The sequence below is a fragment of the Fulvia fulva genome, chromosome 3 (genome assembly GCF_020509005.1).
Source record: "Fulvia fulva chromosome 3, complete sequence".
NCBI lineage: Eukaryota > Fungi > Ascomycota > Dothideomycetes > Mycosphaerellales > Mycosphaerellaceae > Fulvia > Fulvia fulva.
Window position 1 is genome coordinate 5,984,987 of NC_063014.1, and position 20,603 is coordinate 6,005,589.

A 20,603-nucleotide genomic window follows, 5' to 3' on the forward strand; every position below is an offset into this window, starting at 1 on the left:
GGGTGGAGGTGTGATGGGAGGAGTGGGTGGCTTCTCGAGTTTGATGCCCGTGGGCTGTTTCTCCATTGTTACCTCACTTCGTGATAATGGCGCAGTAGCGCGCTTGAACGTGTATGCCTCGCGTGGATCATGTTGTCAAGGGAGACAGAGTCGCGACGAAGCAATATAAACCCCTCGAGCTTTGCGACCTGAAGAGGTAAATCAATTTGGTGAAGCTTTGGCTGTTTCTCGGCGTCTAGAGGTCATATAGTGTATGGAAAGCACATCTTGATGAGTACTTACACTGTGTGGGCCATAGGCAACAAGCGCTTCGCCTACATGAAGGCTCTCTGCGCCTGACTTATCGAAGCACGACCTTGGTCGTCGGAAACGACTTGGGACAGTAGACTGTCTCCTCCCAGAACGAAAGAGTCGCCTTTCGGCTACTTTCACTGTATGGTCGGACTGACACATACAGTACGTATTCTCGTAAAGTCTCCGCCAGTAGCGCCACTGACTGTGTTATCAGTATTGTTTCCCTTGGGCACCAAATCCAGAATGGTTTCCATTCTATGTTGACGGAGCTGAGATCCTCGAGTATATGAACAAAACCGCTGATGCGTTCCAGCTACGAAGCTATGTCCAGACTTCGTCCAAGGTCAAAGCAGCTGTCTGGGCGGCAGAGGAGGGTAAATGGATACTGGAGGTCGAGTGCGGAGGAGAGATCATCCACGATGAGGTGGATGTCCTGATTAATGGTGCCGGATTCCTCAACAATTGGCAATGGCCAGATATTCCAGACCTGCACCAGTTCCGCGGAGAGATCGTACACAGCGCCAACTGGCAGTCAGTTGATTGGCAGAACAAAAGAGTTGCGTTGATCGGCAATGGTTCTTCAGCGATCCAGATATTGCCTAAGCTTCAACGAACGGCGAAGAGCATCCATACCTACATCCGCACCCCGACTTGGATCATTCCAGATTTCCTGGCAGATATGACCCCTGAAGGAAAGAACTTTGCATACTCAGACGAAGAGGAGAAGCGTTTTCGAGAGCATCCAGAGGAGCTGAAAGAGCTTCGGCAGAAGATGGAACACGTCTTCAACCAGTATTTCTTCGTCTTCCTCAAGGATTCGCCGTAACAGCAAGGTGTCCGAGCTATGTTTGGTGACATCATGAAGCAGAAATTGGGCGGCGATACCGAGCTGGCAAAGAAGCTGATGCCAGATTTTCCTGTTGGCTGCCGCAGAATCACGCCTGGCGACGGCTATCTCGAAGCACTCACGGCAGATAATGTGACCGCACGTTTCGACCCAATTGTGCGCTTCACGGAGGGCGGTATCTTGAGACAGCCACCTGCTGATACAGCGCCAGAAGAGACACAATTCGACCTAGTCATCTGAGCCACTGGATTCAATGTCACATTCCAACCCGCTTGGCCGATGACTGGGCTGAATGGCGCGAGTCTCAAGGAACTGTGGAAAGACGAGTCAGAGGCATACATGGGAATTGCCGCGCCACAAATGCCGAATTACTTCATGGCGAGAAGCGATGGTCCTGGTTAAGGAGAGATGTTGCTGACCGATATGACCAGTTCACTGGGCCAAATAGCCCTCTCGGCCACGGCAGTCTGTTTGGAGCACTCGAAGCCTCAGCAAACTATACCCTGAAACGGTGCTCCAAGATGGCCAGCGAGGGAATCAAGTCGGTCACGGTCAAGCCTGACGTCCTTCGTGAATTCAATGACTACTCGCAAGCTTTCTTGCAGCAACTGTGTATTCATCGGGTTGCCGATCGTGGCACAAGAACCACAAGATCGATGGCCGTGTGAGCGCCATGTATGCGGGGAGTGTCTTGCATTATCGAGAGCTGTTGCAAACTTTCCGCACGGAGGACTTTGACATCAGCTATCTCAATAAACAGAACCGATTCGGGTTCATGGGGAGCGGCATTACTGACCTGGAGGCGCAGGGCGGACAGCTTGGATCTTACCTTGAGAAGTGAGCATACTCAACGTGGCCGTCTAAGAGCCCCAGAATGGCGCAGGCTCAGTGCATGGGTATTGGGCTGTCGAGACAGAGTTGGTGGTGAGGCGCCGATGTGTGGGCGATGCTGCGTCTGCAGCTATAGTATACCGACAGTATTCGAGACTAGATGAGAAATCCATTCTGCTGCTGCGCGCTGTAGTCTTGAAGCATCTCAATGTGTGGTCGATATCGCGAAGAGAAGGAGAGCAAGTGAACAGCGACCGAACCTGGAAAGCACGATGAACGCTACGGTGACTAAGCTTTTCGGCTCAGCTTGCCGAGAAGCGAGATGGCCCAAGCTTCAGAATCGCGACTTCCAACACCTGCACGCGACACCACCGCACGACCAGCGCATTTCTACCAGCTCGATGCGCGCATTTGGCGTATTGATAGGGCCATGGCGCCCCAGATCCCCCTAGACCAAATCCCGACATTGCGCCCATATGACATAGTCAAGCAGCGCGTCGACCTCGATGTCGACTTTCCTGCGCGCTCACTCAAAGGCAGCACCGAGATCACAGTCCAGCCAACCTCCAAGGAACTGCGAACCATCCAGCTACAATGCAGACAGGCGAAAGTTACGCAGGTGCAGGTCGGGGGAATCACGGCGAAATGGGACTACGATGATCCGTATCGAGCGCATGTGTCGGCCAAGTCGACAGTGCACCAGCATGCGATGCTGAAGGGCAAGGTGGAGCACTCGATGAAGCCAGCACCTCAGCCAGAGCTGTATGTGACACTGCCGCCGAAGCTGAAGATCCAGGAGCTCCAAGGCGACAGTGCGGCAGCGGTGCAGCAAGAGAGTGAGGTGGCAGAGACGCCCATCTTGGAGAAGGCGCAGCAGCTGGGACCGACGTTTGCTCCCATCAAGCTCACCGTCGAATTTGAGGTGGAGAGTTCTCGCGATGGTGTACACTGGATTGGTTGCGAGGAGACGGACAAGCGATACCCGCATCTCTACACCAAACTCGAGCCGTGGGCTGGCAACACTTCCAGCATATTTCCATGTGTTGACGATGCGACTACACGTGCACAGTGGGAGATTGCGATTCGATGCCCGCGCACACTCGGCGATGCCTTCAGAAGACCGAAGACTGGTCAAGTGCTGGAAAACGGCGATGGCGTAGCAGCTACAAATGGCGATGTCGAGATGGTCAACGGTACCGACGCGCCCGCGAAAACGGACAACACACCCATGGCCGATGAATTCTTGATCGATCTCAGCGAGGAAGATGCTGCGCTAGAACTGGCCATTCTCTGCGTTGGCTCCCTCCTCGAAGATGTTGCGGACTCGTACGATGACAGCCGTCATACGGTCACTTACAGCCTCAACGACGCAGTATGCGCACGCCACGTCGGTTTCGCGATTGGACCTTTTGAGTCTGTGGATTTGACAAGCACAAGGACTGCAGACGAGGAAGAGAAGCTTGCGGCGACTGCTGTGAAGGTCGAGGCGTTCTGTTTGCCGGGCCGGACAGACGAGGTGCAGAACACCTGCTTCCCGATATGTCAGGCGGTCGACCACCTTAGCGTGCATTGTGGTAGATTCCCATTCTCCAGCTACCAGATGCTTTTCGTCGACGATGCAATTCACGACACTTCTGCCGCGGCCGGTCTGTCAATTTGCAGCACCCGTCTACTTTTCCCAGAGGAGATCATCGAGCCGATTGACAGAAACACTCGCATCCTTGTTCGAGCCGTCGCGGATCAGTGGAGTGGTGTCAACATAATTCCCAGAGAACCCACGGATGCCTGGGCAGTGGCCGGAATAGCTGGCTACCTCACGGATGTGTTCATGAAGAAGCTATCAGGTAACAATCAGTATCGATGGGAGCAGAAGCTGGCGTCCGAGAAGGTGTACGACCTTGATGTGGATAGGCCATCGATACAAGATCACGGCTATCTGCTTCATCTGGATCCGTCCATTCGCGAGTTCCTCGATCTGAAATCGACGTTAGTACTAGGTATACTGGATCGTCGTCTGATCAAATCATCTGGCTCTACCGGAGTGATGCGCATCATCAACAAGATTTTCCTCAATGCGAAGACTGGTACTCTCCACAATGGTGCACTATCTACTGCCGAGTTCCAGCGCACATGCGAGAAGCTGGGTCATAACAAGCTGGAACAGTTCTTCAGGCAGTGGGTAATTGGTGCGGGATGTCCCATCTTCTACGTCACCCAGAAGTTCAACAAGAAGAAACTGGTCGTTGAAATGGACATCAGACAGCGACAAGCAGACAGACAGACCAAGCCTCTCTTCGCTCCGAACAACTTCATGCGGGAGGTGAAGGAGCATGTTGGGGACGTCTACGCAGGCGCGCTCCAGCCCGTGTTCACCGGACCCATGACCATCAGAATCCACGAAGCTGATGGCACGCCTTACGAACATATTGTGGAGATTAAAGAGACAGTAACAAAGCTGGAGATCCCGTACAACACAAAGTACAAGCGCCTCAAGCGATCCAGGAGACAGAGGGAACGCGCGGCAGCCGAAGGTCAAGCAGGCGAAAATGCCGATGAAGCGCTTCTGTATTGCCTGGGCGACGTTCTCGACCGACCTGAAGACATGGCGGAGTGGAATTTGATGGACTGGAGCAAAGAAGACGAGGACAAGATGAGAGGCGAAAGCTACGAGTGGATTCGTATGGACGCCGATTTCGAGTGGCTGGGCAGGATCCATCTCGTGCAGCCCCTCTACATGTACATCTCCCAGCTGCAGCAAGATAGGGACGTTGTGGCACAATGGGAATCTATGCGACAACTTGTTGGAGCCCCGCCTCATCACGTGTCGCTGTCTATTCTGCTCCGGACGCTGATGGACGAGCGATACTTCTACGGAATCCGCGTTATGGCAGCCGAGGGACTTGCAATGCTGGCGAGGAATCAAGTGCTTGAGATCGGCCAGACGCACCTCATGAAAGCCTTCGCCGAGATGTTCTGCGAGGAGGATGGCGTGATGCCACGCCCGAACGATTTCACCAGCCGGGTAGCCTTCATTATGCAATGTGCCATACCTCGGGCCATGTCGAAGTTGAGGAACGACGAAGGCAAGGTCCCGAAAGCAGTCGAGCAATTCTTCGTGGATAAGCTGAAGTTCAATGACAACTCCGACAACCCTTACTCGGATTGCCATTACGTCTCAACCCTGATGAGTTGCCTGGCTGATTCGCTCGTGGTATCGCACCGCATTATCAAGCCTCCTGCAGCACCAACCTACGAATTCAGCTTCAGCGAGGAAGAGCCTCCTGAGGAAGAAGAGCAAGAGGAGATCAACCCTGATGCAGATTTTGAGCAGATGGCGATCGATGAGATTGAACGCTATCGACGCCTAGATGAGTGGGTTGTGACGCACCAGAACATCTACTCAACCACTGCCATTCAGTGCCTGCAAAAGCTTACCAAAGCTGGCATCGTCAAAGACAAGACCAAAGAACTGCTACAGTACACGAGATCGAGCACAGCAGACAACGTGCGACTGGAGGCATTTAGATGTCTCAACGAGATTGGCTTGACACGCCGCATGCCTGTCATGAAGCACCTGATATACAATCTCGTGGAGGATCGATCACCTTACGTCAGAGCCCGTCTCACGATACTACTTGGCGAAGCTCTGGGCCATATTGCATTAGGTGACGATCCGGTGGAGAAGACTGAAGCAGCGCCTCCCCCCGCCGATGGCCTGATCGTGGAAGAGGGAGCCAGCAATGAAGCGAAACGCATCGAAGCGACTCGGAAGACAACCACAGAAGGTGCCCTGGCTGCTCTTAAGGTGACACTGCAGGACAGCGAGGTCTTCAAGCAGGCGTTGTGGTATGCTGCTACGTCGCCCGTCATCTCGCTAGACGAGATTGCAGGCTTTTGCGACATTGCAGCCTTGATCTACGAGGCTGTCACTTCTCTCACTGTGATGATGAAGCTGCCTCGTCCGTACAAGTGTGTGCGCGAGGGCAAGGGTAAAGTGCGTTTCTACCAGGAGGGCCCATACAGGACAAAGCCTGTGAAGGGACTTCCTTTCGAGGACTACCAGAGCCTGGAAGTCCATGGCCTGAAGTATAGTGGTCCTCTTGGTGAAGATACCAAGCGAGCCATCGCCAAGAAAGCCGACGACGCCGCCGCGGCTCAAGCACTGAAGACTCGCATCAACACTGCGGCGCAACAGATGGCAGCCGCCCAAGCACAAGCAGCGGTCGTGTCGATGCCACCTCCACCGACAATCCCGACACCGAGTACCGAAAAATCAGGCATCAGGCTTAGTCTGGGCGGACCCAAACGAAAGCCAAGTGTAGACATTCGCGAAGCGTCTCCGAAGGCTATCAAGATATTCAATGCATCGACCCCAGGTAGCGCACCTTCGCGCAAACCGTCTGCAGCTGGCAAGAGTAGGCCTGTCGTGTTGAGTCTGGGAATTAGTGCTTCTCGTAAGGCACAACAGATCGTCACTTCCCCAGCAACGCCAGGAAGATACCCATCTGGAATGACTGTGCCATCGCGCGCCATAACACCTCAGTCTTCGCAGATTCTTCAACAACCCACCAGTCTTTCACCCCAAGCCAGCTTTTCCGCGACTACTCCAACGCCACCCGCCGCTCCACTCAACCTTAACGTGGGAGGCTTCCGATCTTTCGATTCAGCTGCTGCGAACCCATTCGGTCCTTCGCCAGATGTCATCTCGCCCGCACCAGCAAGCAGCTTCGCGGGCTCTCCACCTCCACGATCATCTGTGACGAGTCTCACAGGTGGAGGCATCACGAGCCTGACGAGCTTGTCAGCTAAGAGTGCTTCCCCACCAGCAGTGACGCAGCCTCCCAAGCCGAAGTTGAAGCTGAAGTTTGGCGCGAGCAGGCAGAATAGCGTTAGTGGTCCGCAAGGCAGTCCACCGGGATAGAGTCCGACTGTTGCGGACGATCGGCCAAGGATCAAGTTGAAGCTGGATCACAAGGGGCATTGGGTGATCAATAGCAGAAGTGGACAGGGGGCTCGCAGGCGTGACTCGAGTGTGTCGTTCTCTCGGTATAGCGGTTGGAAAGGATTGCGGGAGGCAAGGATTAGCGCGCGGTGCTCTTCATCAGAATCAAGCGAGTCGGATTAGCGAGGCGTTGGGGGAGTGGATTCAATGTATCGTGTATACCCTTGTGTATCAGTAGAGAACGTCACCAAATCAGTATCGTGCCGACGCATGACAGCGTACGGGTGCTTGAAGACTATTCGACCTGTCAGAGCTTCCAATGCAAACCGCCTCAATGTTGTCAGGGAAACTTGTGGCTGGCAGCGCATGCTCTGTTGAGAACCACAAAGTTTGCGCCGAGCTACAAAAGCGCTAGGCGTCCGAGTGATTTGTTGCATTCGTGGGTATCCTCTCGTCTACTAAACGGGACGGACTCTTCATACTCACTTCCCCATGCCACAGGCTGGCATCTGTGACCAGACCGGACAAAGCCTGGCAGAACTCTCGGTACCGTGCATGTATCTCCACTTAAGTTCCCTGGTCAACTCCTTTTTTTCCAGTATTCCTATCACTCACTCCTGTCGTGCATCGTCCTTCTCGTTGAAAGTCAAGTCACGATTCATTGAGACCAGTTGACTGCCTTGGAGTAGTTGGAGCTGGACTGCTGGCTCTTGTGGTCTCCGGCGGCGTGGAGAAGATATCGGAATCCGAGTCGTCCGGATCATCTTGCGCGGCCGGTGTGTAGATGCCAACGTTGGTCGTTGTCATCGAGCTTGGCGTGTAGGTGCCAATGTTCGTGGCGGTCGTCGAGCTCGGCGTAAAGATGCGGGCAGCGCCATTAGAGCTGGAGAACGAGGTGACAGAGGCGGTACCAAGAGGTTCTGATAGACGCGAGATGGCGAGATCCTGGAGTCTGTCGGCGAGGACGTTCGGTGGGATGCCTGGTTGATCTGTCTTGTGCATGCCGCGTCCTCGAAGGGCCTGCGTGGAGGGATTAGTGTATGCCTAGACTGAAAAGGCCGAGGAACTCACATCTGCTCCCAGTATGTTGTCAACTAGTACGCTGTCTGATCCACGGTAACTTGGCTCCTCTGAAGCCTCCTCAATGACACTCAAGTTGAGCTTGAGCATAGTGTGTAGCAGGCCTGCCAGCCAGTCAGTAAATGCAAGCGCGAACCTCAGTCTATCTGCATGCGAAGGTAACACGTACGTGAGGAGCGGCAGTGGAAGACGAAGGTAGCAGCTGGCTTTGGAGTGCCCCAGATGCTGTCGACGACCCATACGCTCTCGACAGGCCTGGTCTTCTCGGGCTTGCATAGACTTTTCCCAGTCAGCGACGAAATTTCACGGCTTTGAGACCACATACCTGATCACATGCGACACAGGACTATGTCTGGCAGACTTTTTCTTCTTGTCGACATTGGTGATATGATCACCGGAGACTCGGAAGGGTTCCGTGCGGCGTCTGTTCACGTGCGTGACCTCGATCTTGATGGTGCCCAGCTCATCCATATTGGACACTGGTGTGTGCGTTGTTGCCGATACGACGCTACGTGAAGCGCTTGTTGTGCCTCTTGAAGTATTGGTCGCGGGAGTGAGCATGCCCGGCCTGTACCCGAAAGGTGCCATGGAAGCAGTCGCCGAGGGAAGAGAGGAACTTGCATAGCCCACTGTCCTGCAGTTCAGGGATGTGCCGCACGTGTGAACGGGTGATACATACCGATCTCAACATCAGTGAACTTGTACCTGCGCATCATGTCTCGTGCAACCTGCAGTCCGCGACTAGCCCTGGCTGCAGTGCCGCTGTTGGCTTCTGCTTTGGATATCAGAGTCCCGTCTGTCTCTTCTCCGTCCACGTACACAGTGAATCGTAGGTCCGAGCCTTCAAAGACATGAGGATCTCTCACGCGGTACTGCACCTTGAAGATCTGATCCGAGCTGGCCTCGACCAGGCAGTTGAAAGTGCGCTTTGTCGGCATGATATCAGCGGTAGTGTGCTCCTCAAGATCTCGCCCACCAGTCACAATGGTGACTGTCACGCCTGGCAACTCCTTCAAGATCGCCATGTTTGCTGGAGAGGATGTCGGAGGCCGCAGAAGTTCTTATGAGGCACAGGTAAAATTCATTGTGCGTGGTGTGGAATTCGGATCCACATGCGGGTCGACGTCCGATGCAGCTCGTTGACATGTGATCGTGGCTGTGTACGACACGTAGCCACCACGCCAAAGCTCTCCACCGCGACAGACCCCGTACATGATCGCACGATGACTGCGCGCATTCCCACAAGGTCTGTTCGCGGGACCGATCAATGACAGCGAAGTCTAGTTTTCATATGACAAGACACATCGTGAAGTGCCATCCGTGCTGTATCGGCGGTGAACAGCCATGAAATTCAATGATTTGGCAGGAACTGACCCAAGTCGCAGTAGGGCGATCATGGACAACTCGCCTCTCGGTAGACTGCCAGCAGAGCTGCGCAACCACATCTGGGAACTAGCACTTTATCAGCGCGATGGTAACTTCATCGAACTCACCTCGATGAAGTTCACTCGCCTCTTTCGCTCGACTCGACATCCCCTCGGACTTCTCCGGGCATGCCGAGCCACTTATATAGAGTGCCGCGCCATGTTCTATGCCATCAACACTTTCCATCTCGAATGCAGGGGAGAGAAGACTACATACTCTACGACGTCAACGCCTTCAGCAAACAGCTCGGGCAGCCGGTGATTTTTGGTAATCTTGTTCTCGAGATTGTCCACCATGCGGTTAATGAGAATGGCGTGAAAGGCAACATTCTGCCTCTGGTTACGAAGCTGCAGGGAACGCCGAGAGCCGCCAATGAGATCCGTGAGTATGCCAACGTGGTCAAGCTTGGAATTCGTTATCATTATGCATCACGTTGCACCATGATGGGGTTGGACATCGGAGACATCAAAAGATATCGACGACCTCTACAGTGCGATGCTGCGGCTGTACGGTATTCCAAAAATGACCTCGTAGAAGCGAGTTGAAGGGTAAAGAGCTAGGAAGGGAGGCCACCGATTGTAAGCATGCCAAGACAAGGGCTCGAATAAAGGTCCAAGCAGCCAAAGGGAGTGGCAGTACTGTCAAGTGGAGGGAGGAAAGACTCCATACGGAAGCTGATTGCGGATAGAGCCCTCACGACTTGGATGTGTGTACAAAAGCATCTCATTGGAGCTTCTCCCACGGCCTAGCTCTTGACGCTGTCGGTACTCCTGGCATCGCGTATCGCTTGTCCACGCATCGATTCGTGTTCGCGCATATTGTGTTCGAAGTATCGGTTCGGCGCCTGTAGGTGATGTGATCGTCTGAGCCTTGCGATGTGCGGTGATGGCGTGAAGCGACACGTGGTCTCGGAACCAGACCTCCGACCATAGCTGACGGAGGTCTAGGCTAAACATTGTGTGAGCGCTGCGAAGAATTTGGCCAAATAGCTAAACTATCCCGACGAATTGCGCAACAACAACAACGAATCTCGCAAATCCGGGCATATTACTCGATAGGTCTAACTCGGGGCTACGATTCGATGGCCGTTGTCTCCGTATAAATTGGATATATGCTTCGTTATTGCGACGCAAAAGTAGCTCTCTACGTTAAATAATAGATTACACCCCGTTTCTATATAGCGACGTCGCGATATACTAGCGAAAATCGGACAACGTAATACTATCGGCAATTTACAATCTCGAAGGGTAGCGTGCTTAGATTATCGAGATTCGGTCGTTAGAAAATAGCTATTTTTGCAGCTTGAATCTACTGTATGCAGCCGAAGCCAATGTTTAGCCCAGACTCTCCACGGACTGGTCCGTGCTTGAGTCTGGCTATCCGAGACCAAGGGACACGTGAAAGCAGAAAGCTGACGTCTTCAACTGCCAAGAGCATCCGTGCACCCGGAATGGATCCCACTTTCTCCTTACGCTTTCCAAGACATCACGTCGACATTGACACAAGGATCATGACCAGCCTCGTTCTCTTGACCGGTATCACCGTCTGCAATTGATCATGTCGCGCGCGTTGCAATGTCTTAACGACCAGATCGAGCTGCTGACATTACACGGCTCATACCGCACAGCACAGAAGCATGAGCTGCGAGCTGGGATACGTATCTTGTGCCCCGTGCTATTTGTGCTGGGATATCCAGGTGCTACACCTGTTCGACGCAGCATGATCATGGTGAGTGGACTCGTCACCGACAGCATCGCCTTCCTTCAGCCGCCGAAAGACCGGCCAGAACAGCAGGTACATGAGCTTCATACAAATTCTCAGCTTCGTTACTGTCAATCTCAGCTGCTAAGCAGCCTTGAGATTATTTGAAAGACTCCATCGGAAAACTTCCATCATGGGCGAAGCAGAGTCTCAACACACCTACGGCATCTTCCGCTTCTGTGAACCAGACCTCTCAGTCCCAGCCGAAGAACGAGCCATCTTCGCAGGTCCAGCCAACATCCGAGCCGCAGAGGAGAAGATCCAGCTGCGCGACTTCAGCACCTCAAATGACATCGCCAAAGGCGCCGAAGGCCTCGATGTACAGGCTTTCACATACATCAAGCACAAGTCCTCCTTGGCTGGAGAAGAGCTTCTGCAAGGCACCAACGCGGAGGATATTTATGCTCCCGAGGCAATCGACCTCATCTTGAAGCTGACGGGTGCCGCTCGTGGTGTTGTGCATAATTTGACGTTCAGACGAGAGGCGGCTACGAGGCAGGCTGATATCAACCATGTGATCAAGGCGGGAGGGGAGAGGGATCAGGCTATTAAGGCTCTGCCTCAGGATCGGATTTTTGGTGGGTTGGCCCGTTATTACTCGTTGATTTGCGATGGCTGATAGATGCAGTGGTCGGTCGAGATACGTCGTCGTCCGATGAGCCTTCACGAGAGGCTCACTGCGACATGACGTTGGAGTCTCTGCGAGATACATTGACGATGTGCAGGAAGGACGTTTCCGAATTTGCCAAGCCAGTTGCCGAAGCGATAGCGATGCGTGCTCAAGGAGCAGTGGTACGAGTGCCACGTTATGCTGCATACAGTGTTTGGGTAAGGCTCTCGTTGCTGTCACGAACATCAACCCCCGAATGTTCTCAAGCTAATTGCATCACCAGCGTCCCCTCAAGACCGTCAAACGCGACCCCATTGCAGTCCTCGACTACCGCAGCATCGATCCATCCGAGCCTCCCCATCACCACCTTCCGCGTACCCAGCGCAGTTACGGAGAATGGCGAGTACATTGTCAAAGCGTGGCTGCACGGTCCACCACGAGATCCTGAGAAGCTGAAGTGGTATTGGATGCCAAATCAGACCCCTGAGGATGTCTGCATCATCAAGTTCTCGGACTCTGCATCGGAGGAGGATCCGAATACTGCGGCTGGGTGTATCCATTGCTCGCCTATTGTGTTGGGAACGGAGAACGAGGAGGTGAGGCAGAGTGTTGAGTGTTGGGTTTATGCGTTTTGGGATTAGGCACTGACATGGGATAACGATATCGGCTAGTTACTGCTTCTACGATCAACTTTGATGTCTCGTCCTGCCATCTTGCACTTCTCACAGGCTGCTTGTCACTTCCATCACACCACTGTCTCGTTACTAGGCCCAACGATGAAGTCAATGTCAAAATCAAGGTCCTCATCGTAAGAATCTGGTGTCCACACACGATCGCCTGGGAACGCGCCGCCAGGTACATGGATGATCTGTCCTTTCTCGGTGACATAGGTGTTCAGCATACCAGCCCCCCGCTTCGAATCCTTCTTGTCGGCGATCTCTCCATTCCTGTTATACTGGTTGCCATCTAAGCCGATCAGCTGGGACTCTGGCAGAAGAGGTTTGTGTTTATGCTCACCATTCTTGCAGTCTTCTTCGAAACCGCAGTACTTGACATCCCCATAGTTCGCGAAAGAGAGTGTGAACTGTCCAGGCTGACCGCCTAGACCGGTGCCGCTGTAGCTGCCCTGCGAGTAGTAGAATTGCTTGAGGACGTTGCTTTGAGCTGTACCATTGATCAGTATATGCCTATCTCGAGATCAGAGCTGAATACCTCGATTCTGTCCACTCGGAACACAGCGATTGACTGGAAGGAAGCCCGATGGCCTCGTGACCGAGCGGAATGGAAACTCGTCGCATTGGCAACCTGAGCCATAGGGAGATTTGCTGCAGCGATTGCCACTTCCACAGCCTGCGGTCTTTGCTCTGGCTGTGCTAGTTTCCCTGTCTGGCTTGTCCCAGTACATTGATGTTGAGAAGCCTTGGCAATAGACTCCTGGGAAGATTGTTAGAAGCTTGAGTCGTCCGTGGAGGCTACTTACGTACCATAGCACATGTTCTTGCAGATCTCTGAAGTTGTGTCAATAAGCATGCATAGAGATTGGAAGAAGATTGTATACCTGGCATGTCTCCCTTTGAGTCTCCTTCGCAGACGTAGTTGAGAATGTCTTGGGGACCGAATTGGCGTGCCTTGATTACTGAGGCGTGAGCGGCAGCCAGGAGCCCCATGGAAACGAACACTTGAGCTTTCATGTCTGAGATAATGTCGGCTGTGGAATTTGAGCTGGGCGACGATGGATACAACCAGACGCCATACTTTCGATGGTCTTATAGGCCGCGCACATCGTAGGCACTACCTTCATTGGAATGGATCGATCGACATCATGCACTACAAGTGACCATATCAAATGCTTCGTACTCGTGATGCTTCAAATTTTTCTCAAGCTGAGCAGTGGATCTCAGACAAGGCTCGCCGGAATGATAAAGGGCGTGAGTCCGTCATCTTGGGAGTCAGCCTCGACGGTGCAACCGCTGCAGCTCAGCTGAGGTGAAGCGTTTCCCAGACCATCATCGTCGAATGGTACACGCAAGCGCTGTCTGAGTATTGCAGCGGTACTGTGGTACCTGTAAGGATCCGCCAAGAACCGCCGCAGAGCTGTGAGAGCTCGTAGATCGGAACGTCTTTCGATATTCAACGCTTAGGTATGATGGAGCGGAGTGACCAAGCAACCGAGCAGACTCTTCCGCTCTCAGAAAGTGTAGGGTTGTCAAGTTGGTCTTTTCAGCTTCTGTTGCTTCGGTACTGTTGGCTCCCGCGTTGCTGTCAGAGAAGCTCAATCGTCGATGCATCAGGTCGGTCGCGCCGAAGCAAGGAGGTGCGATTCTTAGCGTAGCGGAGCTTTCTCCAAGATGTAACACTTCAGCTGATACTCCTTCACCGGTAAGTGACGTTCAGTACGACCCGCCACAAAGCCACCGTACTTGCCCCATTCCCTGGACTGAAATGCCAAGACCGTCACGTCTCCACTTTTAGCTTGACAGGTCGATCTTCCCTCAGACGTCCTTCCTTTGAAACCCTGACAACATCAACAGTCCAACAATTTGCCCAGTACTAGAACTGACAGGCACTTGACAATCCTCGACCATGGCACAATCGAAGAAGCTGCGTCTCCCAGAAGGTGCACCTGCAGCATTAGATCAGACCGAGAAGTCGAACCAGGACCTGGCAAAATGGCTTGTTTACACTACCAATGTCGATTCTTCTTTGGCCAATGAGGTGTGTCACGAGGCCATGAAAGCATACAACGAAACCAACCTCCACGTACCCGAGTCGGAGTGGGACGAGATGGGGTTCGCCAAGCCTGCAGACAGCAGCGCGGAGGATGTCCAAGGAGCGCTCTACCTCCACATTGGGACCGTCCAACGGGTTCTCGATCGTCAGCAATCAGATCCCTGGAACGTGAATCGGCTGTATCCCAGCGGACTTGTGGTCGTGGATGGCAAAGACTGGAGCGAGAAGGGTGTGATCGTGGTCCATTGCGACCAGGATGAGGAGAGCGGCGAGTGGAGCGTTTTACAGCATCGTTTCCATGTGAAAGACCTTGGGGTTGTTCTGATGACGGTTCTTGACGCCGATGATACTTTCGAGCGGGTTGCGGAGGAACACGGAATCAAGGGACTGTAATGCGGATGGGTGACTGAAGGAGGCAAAGTCCTGATGTTGTCAAGGAGGCAACGTCAAGATTGGCAGATCTGCTATGTTGGGCGGAACTCCGGCAATGCTTGGGTTGGCCTGCCACGCCGTACAATCGGCTTATACTCCGTCATGGCTCCTTGTGGTATGAGCGCGGGTCGGTGTCAAAGCTGTCCGGCCATCAGTATGAGCTGATACTCACGCCCCGTCGGAGCATTGCGCGGAGTATTGCGACTCGACTCTTGTCGAAACCGATCTGCAGACATTGCGATATATTGTACGCGGAGTGTTGTTCAGGAGAGATGGACATGGATTGTTTCGTGTCAGCTTAAGCTTCGCTTAGTCAGGACACTAAAGCTCTTGCCGAGCACAATGCCGATGCGTGCACGTGGCGTGAATCTTCTCCCCGGCTTGCCATCTTGTCTCTCCGCCATCGACATGCCCGTATTTCATCCTTCCACGTGCCTTCGCCATTTCAGGGGCAAGGAATGCGACTCGTGCAGCCGTTATTGAGCATGGGACACCGTGGAACAATTCCACTCCTGCTGACGCGGTTCGGCTCCGTTATGACCGACACTCCGACGTGACTGCCTCGCGCCGTCTTCGGCATGTCAACGTACGATCGTACCGGAGGCATATATACCAAGCATGACAGCCTTTATCAGATCCGTCTGATATGCTCTTTTGTGTACTCATTCTATTGATGCTTCACATGGCTTCTGCACTCAAGAACGTTGTGGTCGTTGGCGGCAGTTATGTTGGCATCGTAAGACTCGAGTCACAGAAGACGATGCAGTAGTGTAGCTAATCATCGGAACAGAATGCAGCTCGTGAGCTCATGAGCATCATACCGGCATCTCATAGAGTCCTCCTTGTTGAGCCTCATACTCACTTCAACCACGTCTTCACCTTCGTAAGCCTCCCACGATGCGATGCAATCGCCCGACACAACGCAACTGTCCGACACAAAGCAATTGCCCGAAGCAATTGTCCGATGCAATGCAATGACCCGACTGACCAGGACTGCAGCCCAGATTCGCCATACTGCCAGGCTATGAGCAGAAGGCATTCGTTCCGTACAATGGCGTGTTCACGCCATCATCACGACACAGCACTGTAGCTGCTCGAGCTACTCACGTTCACCCAGATCATCTCGTGATCGACAAGAAATGGAATGGCTCAAACAAAATACCATTCGACTATCTGGTCCTGGCAACTGGCACCCGTCTGGCGGCTCCCTCGATGATGCCGTATGATGACGATGCATCTTCGGTCAAGTATCTGCAAGCATACCAGAGTCAGCTTGCTGCTTCTACATCTGTGGCGATCATCGGGGGTGGTGCCGTTGGGGTGCAGATGGCTCTAGATCTCAAGGAGATTTACCCAGAGAAGAGAGTCACCCTTGTCCACTCCCGTGAGAACCTGATGCATCAGTTCCATAGCGACTTCCACAACATCCTCAAGGACGCTTTCGAGGAGAAAGGCATCGAGCTGATCACCCAGGCCCGAGCCAAGGTCCCTGAAGGTGGCTTCCGTAATGACGGCGAGACTGTCGACGTTGAGCTCACGAACGGTCAGCGAGTCTCAGCAGAGTTTGTTATACTGGCTACCGGGCAAAGGCCGAACAATGGGATGATTCAAAGTCTGGCGACGAAGAACCCGGACGGCTTAATCAACCCAGCAAATGGTTTTATTCGCATCAACAAGACTCTGCAGATTCAGGACGACCAGTACCCCAACATCTTCGCGGTCGGCGACATCGCAGACACAGGCCTCCACAAAGCCGCAAGACCCGGTGCAGCACAGGCCAAGGTCGTGGCCAGCAATATCTTATCACTCATCGAAGGTCAGAAAGCCACAGCAGAGTACCAAAACTCACCGAGAGCGATCCATTTGAGCATGGGTCTCAAACGTAACATCGTCTTCCGCAACCCCGATGAGGCTTCAGGCAATACCCAGCCGATGATCAAGGAGAAGTTCGACGGCCGAGAAGATATGAATGTGGAGGGCATGTGGGAGAGGCTTAATGTGGCAATCAGGAAGCCTGTTGAACAAGAGATCCGAGCTGAGCTGTGAGACAAGACCAACGCTCTTTGCTTTGCCATGCACGAGACATGTCTCACCTGGACTCTGAGCTGGGTTGCATATCTTGGAAGATCTGCGCATGTCCCAAGGCCATTCCGTCAACTACAGCCAACTAGCTGCTCTTCTTGGGCATAGCGCACCGCATCAGACACGGACCTCAGGACGCATTCACGCAACACTATTCCCGATGCCGTCGCCACAGACCTTCGGCGTACGCTTCGTGCGGAAGACCCAGAGACGTGACGAACTTATGCAGCGGCACCCACGTTCTGGATGATCCTTATTCTGATCACTCCCCCATGAGATTGCTTCTGCTGAAGTACAAGATGGATGAAGAGGTATGGGACATGACGCGAAGGACCTGTGAAGCACGAATACGACGTTGAAGCATCGATCAGGCAGGAGGCACGGTAAAAGACATAGAAATGCAGTGGACCAACAATTTTTCAGCTTTGCGTTTTATTGTGTAGTATCTCTTATCCGCAGTACAGAACGCTCAAACAGTCGAGAAGCATAGCCATAGCTTGTCGCGCACACCATAGCTCGTCGCGTAACGCATCATTCAAAGTAAGTCCTTGTGCTCGAGCAGTCGACAGTGTGGTCGACATGCTCTTAGACCTTGCTCAGTAAGCAGTAAACAACGCGACGCGATCATCTCCATAACCCATTCCAAACCCCATGCCGTGCAGATCATCCCCTCCGTAGTATCGTCGTATCCCTTCAAATTCGTATATCGCCTCAAGTAATCCCCGCATCAAAGCCGTACCACCCCTTCACATCCACCACATCCCCCTACACCACAGCGTCCCCCTAATAACAACCGTCCACCCCTCCCACCCCGCATTCCTCCCCACCACAACCGGCATCTCCTCATACTCCACATCCGCAAAGCACGGATGCGCATCCCACGACCACATATCCTCCCCCTCATCATCACCATCCTCAAACCCCTCCCAATCCTCGTCGCTCCGCGTCTTCCACATGTGCTCGGTGTTCATAGTGTGAACACGGAAGCGGCCAGATCTCTCGCTGCGCGAGAAGCACCAGTCGCCGCACTGCTCGGACGCCATGAGCCAGCTGTGCAGACGCTGCTTGCGCTCGAGGGCGGACATGCATCCGGTACCGGCGAAGTCGCGGGAGCTGGGGTCGAGTTCTTTTTCCGGGAGGACGGGGATGTAGGAGGCGACGTGGCGGAATTTGGAGGGGCTGTTGCTGATGGAGTCGTCTTCGAGGGGGCCGGTGGAGAGCCAGTCTGATGGGGGGCACCATTTGGTGTCCTCGACTGGGAGGGTGGCTGCGAGGGCTGCGGACGCGAGGGATGCTTGACGCGCCATCTCTTCCTCTTCCGCTTCGAGCGCCTCCCATTCCAGCTGCTGCTGCACACGGTCGAGGTCTTCGTACAGATCGACGACGTTGGTGATGGGGCAGTCGTAGAGGTATACGTCCTCGGTGTCGACGAGGTACGGATCCTTCTTGTCCTCGAAGTCTACGCCGGCGAGATGGATGCAGAAGTCGTCTGGCTGCTCGTCCCAGTCGTAGAAGTAGGCCAGGCATGCGAAGCTGTTGTTGCGGCTTGTGGACTTTTTGAAGTCGGGGGTCTCGAGGTTGTCGCTCGAGACGGTGGAGGCGCTCTCTGTGCTCGAGGAGGCAGCGTCGCTCATGACTACTGCCGAGTCGCATGCGTCACTTGAGGAGGTGACGCTCTCTGTGCTCATCTGGATGACCTTGCGGGCGCTTGGAGTGCGCTTCTTGCGATATTGGACGGTCTTCCACTCGCTGGTCCAGCCGCGCTCGGAGGCGACGTGGAGGCAGATCCTACCGGCGATTCCGTAGTTGATCATGCTGGAGAGGGCGTCCATTTCGAGAAGTGGTTGCGTGGTTGATATTGCTGGAAGGGCTTTATCTGTGCCTGTGATTTGGCTTGCTGTGCTGTGATGTGGTGTTGGTGCTTTGAGTCACAGCGTCGTGCTATGCTTCTGAAGCGCTTGTGATGTAGTGGTGAATATTGTAAGAGGAGAAAGTGTAGAATGTACGGATACTATTCTCGACTTCGACGATGGTGAATTTGTGAATAGTGCAGAATATGCGAGGGATCGTAAGTCTTTTATCCGACTATGGTCCTCATTTCGAGCCACTGGTATGGGACAGGAAAAATCTAAATCATTCACTCTCGTCCTCAAAAAATTCCCAGCCACTCATTTGTATGGGGAAACTGCGGTAAATAAGCTTATTCACTTACATGTGATGTAGTAATGCGTAGCGCGGGCAACATGCTACTACTGAACTCGCAGCACGAATCAGGGGACCCGGTATACCTCCAGCGTACCACAGCGGCCTCGCACCGAGAGTGATAGAGTCTGATATCGGCATGACTCGTGTAAATCCATAACCAAGGCACCGGTTCGTAGAATCCGAGCACAGAAACATGTAGCGTATAAAGGCCAGTGGATAGGGCATCCTCTTGAGGACGACAGAAACATACCCTGCTTCTAGGCCAATCGGTATCGAAGCTTGAGCAAAGGTTGGCATGCTATCACACGATAGCTAGTAAGCGAGGTACCTGGGACAGAAGAGGAGATGGTCACGGCATCTGACGGCTCCTTGATGGAAGCTGATGGATCCTTCGTGCCTCAGGCGTCGTAGGAGGTACGATCATGGGCCAACACGCGCACGATGATTCTACTGCTTGCGCGAAAGCTATGCTTCGGTATTGCCGCCTCGATGATCGAGAGTTGGCCACGTGCTGGAGTGCGTAGTTTCTTGTCTGGTCTATAGTCCTAGAAGCTATATGGATCCCGGTGATTCATTTCCAGCGCCAGAGCACCGAGACTGGCAATTCTGTAGGCTCGCTGTACGAAGGCTGTGAATGCATCCGCACATGTTGCAAGGACTCGCGATCAAGGACCACCGCATGCAAAATTGTAAGCATTGAGGTCATTGGCCGTGGATGCTGTCTTTTGGTCCTCGTGTCAAGCCTAAGCACACGGTGACATGCTGCATTGCAGGTCCGTGGCAGTGGTATCTCTGCGCTCGGGCGAGCTTTTCACAGCATCTGACGGTTTGATTCGAATCTCGCTCTCGGTATATGGGGCCAGGCACTTGGCGAAGAAGGCTATACTCTGCAATGGACATACGAACCGGAGGATCTTCTGGTCATGTAATCAGTGCATGAGAACGAGCTTACTGTTTCACCAACGCTCATCCGCAATCTTCCCATTCCCAGCGCCGGGTACTGCTCCCCGACTCGCTATCTCCGAGTTGTACTATGTCCCACGGCGACTCGGCAGCATGCGAGTAGGCTGTCTGCTGTTCATGCCGGGCAGAAGGCAAGGCAGGAGGCATTTCGAGGAAGAGAGGTGGTCAAGCGGAGGTTCGCTCCGATTGGTCAATCTTTCGTATAGCGTAAAAATGTCTTCAAGAACCCAACCTCTACGACTTTTTCTCCGACGTGGCCTCGCACGACATATGCATCGAACTGCCACAGAAGGTACGGAAGATTCTCTACATGCTCGATATGGATCTAGGCCACCAGTTTCCTGCCGCTTGCTCCGAAGTCGTATCGCAGTGCTCCTTCCGCCAGTCAGCCAAGCCACGAC

General features: G+C 53.5%; 9 protein-coding genes across 9 annotated transcripts; 6 read left to right on the forward strand and 3 right to left on the reverse strand.

The window, feature by feature from the left end:
• Window positions 1-435: 435 nt before the first annotated feature.
• CLAFUR5_20263 (FAD-binding monooxygenase) lies at window positions 436-1,120 on the forward strand (the record flags this gene model as incomplete). Its single annotated transcript, XM_059463099.1, has 2 exons — window positions 436-456; window positions 509-1,120. The coding sequence occupies 2 exons, from the start codon at window positions 436-438 to the stop codon at window positions 1,118-1,120; spliced, it is 633 nt and encodes a 210-aa protein (XP_059318944.1).
• A 33-nt stretch (window positions 1,121-1,153) lies between these two features.
• Window positions 1,154-1,809, forward strand: CLAFUR5_20264 (uncharacterized protein; the record flags this gene model as incomplete). The annotated part of the gene is made up of 2 exons (XM_059463100.1): window positions 1,154-1,372; window positions 1,573-1,809. 2 exons carry the CDS (start codon window positions 1,154-1,156, stop codon window positions 1,807-1,809), a joined length of 456 nt encoding a protein of 151 aa, XP_059318945.1.
• Window positions 1,810-2,294: 485 nt separating this feature from the next.
• On the forward strand, window positions 2,295-6,893 carry CLAFUR5_08737 (Transcription initiation factor TFIID subunit 2; the record flags this gene model as incomplete). Its single annotated transcript, XM_047907885.1, has 1 exon — window positions 2,295-6,893. The coding sequence occupies one exon, from the start codon at window positions 2,295-2,297 to the stop codon at window positions 6,891-6,893; it is 4,599 nt and encodes a 1,532-aa protein (XP_047759163.1).
• Window positions 6,894-7,565: 672 nt separating this feature from the next.
• On the reverse strand, window positions 7,566-9,019 carry CLAFUR5_08738 (uncharacterized protein; the record flags this gene model as incomplete). Its single annotated transcript, XM_047907886.1, has 5 exons — window positions 7,566-7,934; window positions 7,986-8,098; window positions 8,164-8,273; window positions 8,320-8,623; window positions 8,674-9,019. The coding sequence occupies 5 exons, from the start codon at window positions 9,017-9,019 to the stop codon at window positions 7,566-7,568; spliced, it is 1,242 nt and encodes a 413-aa protein (XP_047759370.1).
• Window positions 9,020-11,313: 2,294 nt separating this feature from the next.
• On the forward strand, window positions 11,314-12,431 carry CLAFUR5_08739 (Gibberellin cluster GA4 desaturase; the record flags this gene model as incomplete). Its single annotated transcript, XM_047907887.1, has 2 exons — window positions 11,314-11,758; window positions 11,809-12,431. The coding sequence occupies 2 exons, from the start codon at window positions 11,314-11,316 to the stop codon at window positions 12,429-12,431; spliced, it is 1,068 nt and encodes a 355-aa protein (XP_047759371.1).
• A 104-nt stretch (window positions 12,432-12,535) lies between these two features.
• Window positions 12,536-13,481, reverse strand: CLAFUR5_08740 (uncharacterized protein; the record flags this gene model as incomplete). The annotated part of the gene is made up of 5 exons (XM_047907888.1): window positions 12,536-12,756; window positions 12,808-12,954; window positions 13,003-13,224; window positions 13,275-13,298; window positions 13,349-13,481. The coding sequence occupies 5 exons, from the start codon at window positions 13,479-13,481 to the stop codon at window positions 12,536-12,538; spliced, it is 747 nt and encodes a 248-aa protein (XP_047759927.1).
• An 892-nt stretch (window positions 13,482-14,373) lies between these two features.
• On the forward strand, window positions 14,374-14,913 carry CLAFUR5_08741 (uncharacterized protein; the record flags this gene model as incomplete). The annotated part of the gene is made up of 1 exon (XM_047907889.1): window positions 14,374-14,913. One exon carries the CDS (start codon window positions 14,374-14,376, stop codon window positions 14,911-14,913), a length of 540 nt encoding a protein of 179 aa, XP_047759926.1.
• Window positions 14,914-15,598: 685 nt separating this feature from the next.
• CLAFUR5_08742 (Fe-regulated protein 8) lies at window positions 15,599-16,998 on the forward strand (the record flags this gene model as incomplete). The annotated part of the gene is made up of 3 exons (XM_047907890.1): window positions 15,599-15,688; window positions 15,743-15,835; window positions 15,952-16,998. 3 exons carry the CDS (start codon window positions 15,599-15,601, stop codon window positions 16,996-16,998), a joined length of 1,230 nt encoding a protein of 409 aa, XP_047759929.1.
• Window positions 16,999-17,780: 782 nt separating this feature from the next.
• Window positions 17,781-18,866, reverse strand: CLAFUR5_08743 (uncharacterized protein; the record flags this gene model as incomplete). The annotated part of the gene is made up of 1 exon (XM_047907891.1): window positions 17,781-18,866. The coding sequence occupies one exon, from the start codon at window positions 18,864-18,866 to the stop codon at window positions 17,781-17,783; it is 1,086 nt and encodes a 361-aa protein (XP_047759928.1).
• Between the last annotated feature and the right edge of the window lie 1,737 nt (window positions 18,867-20,603).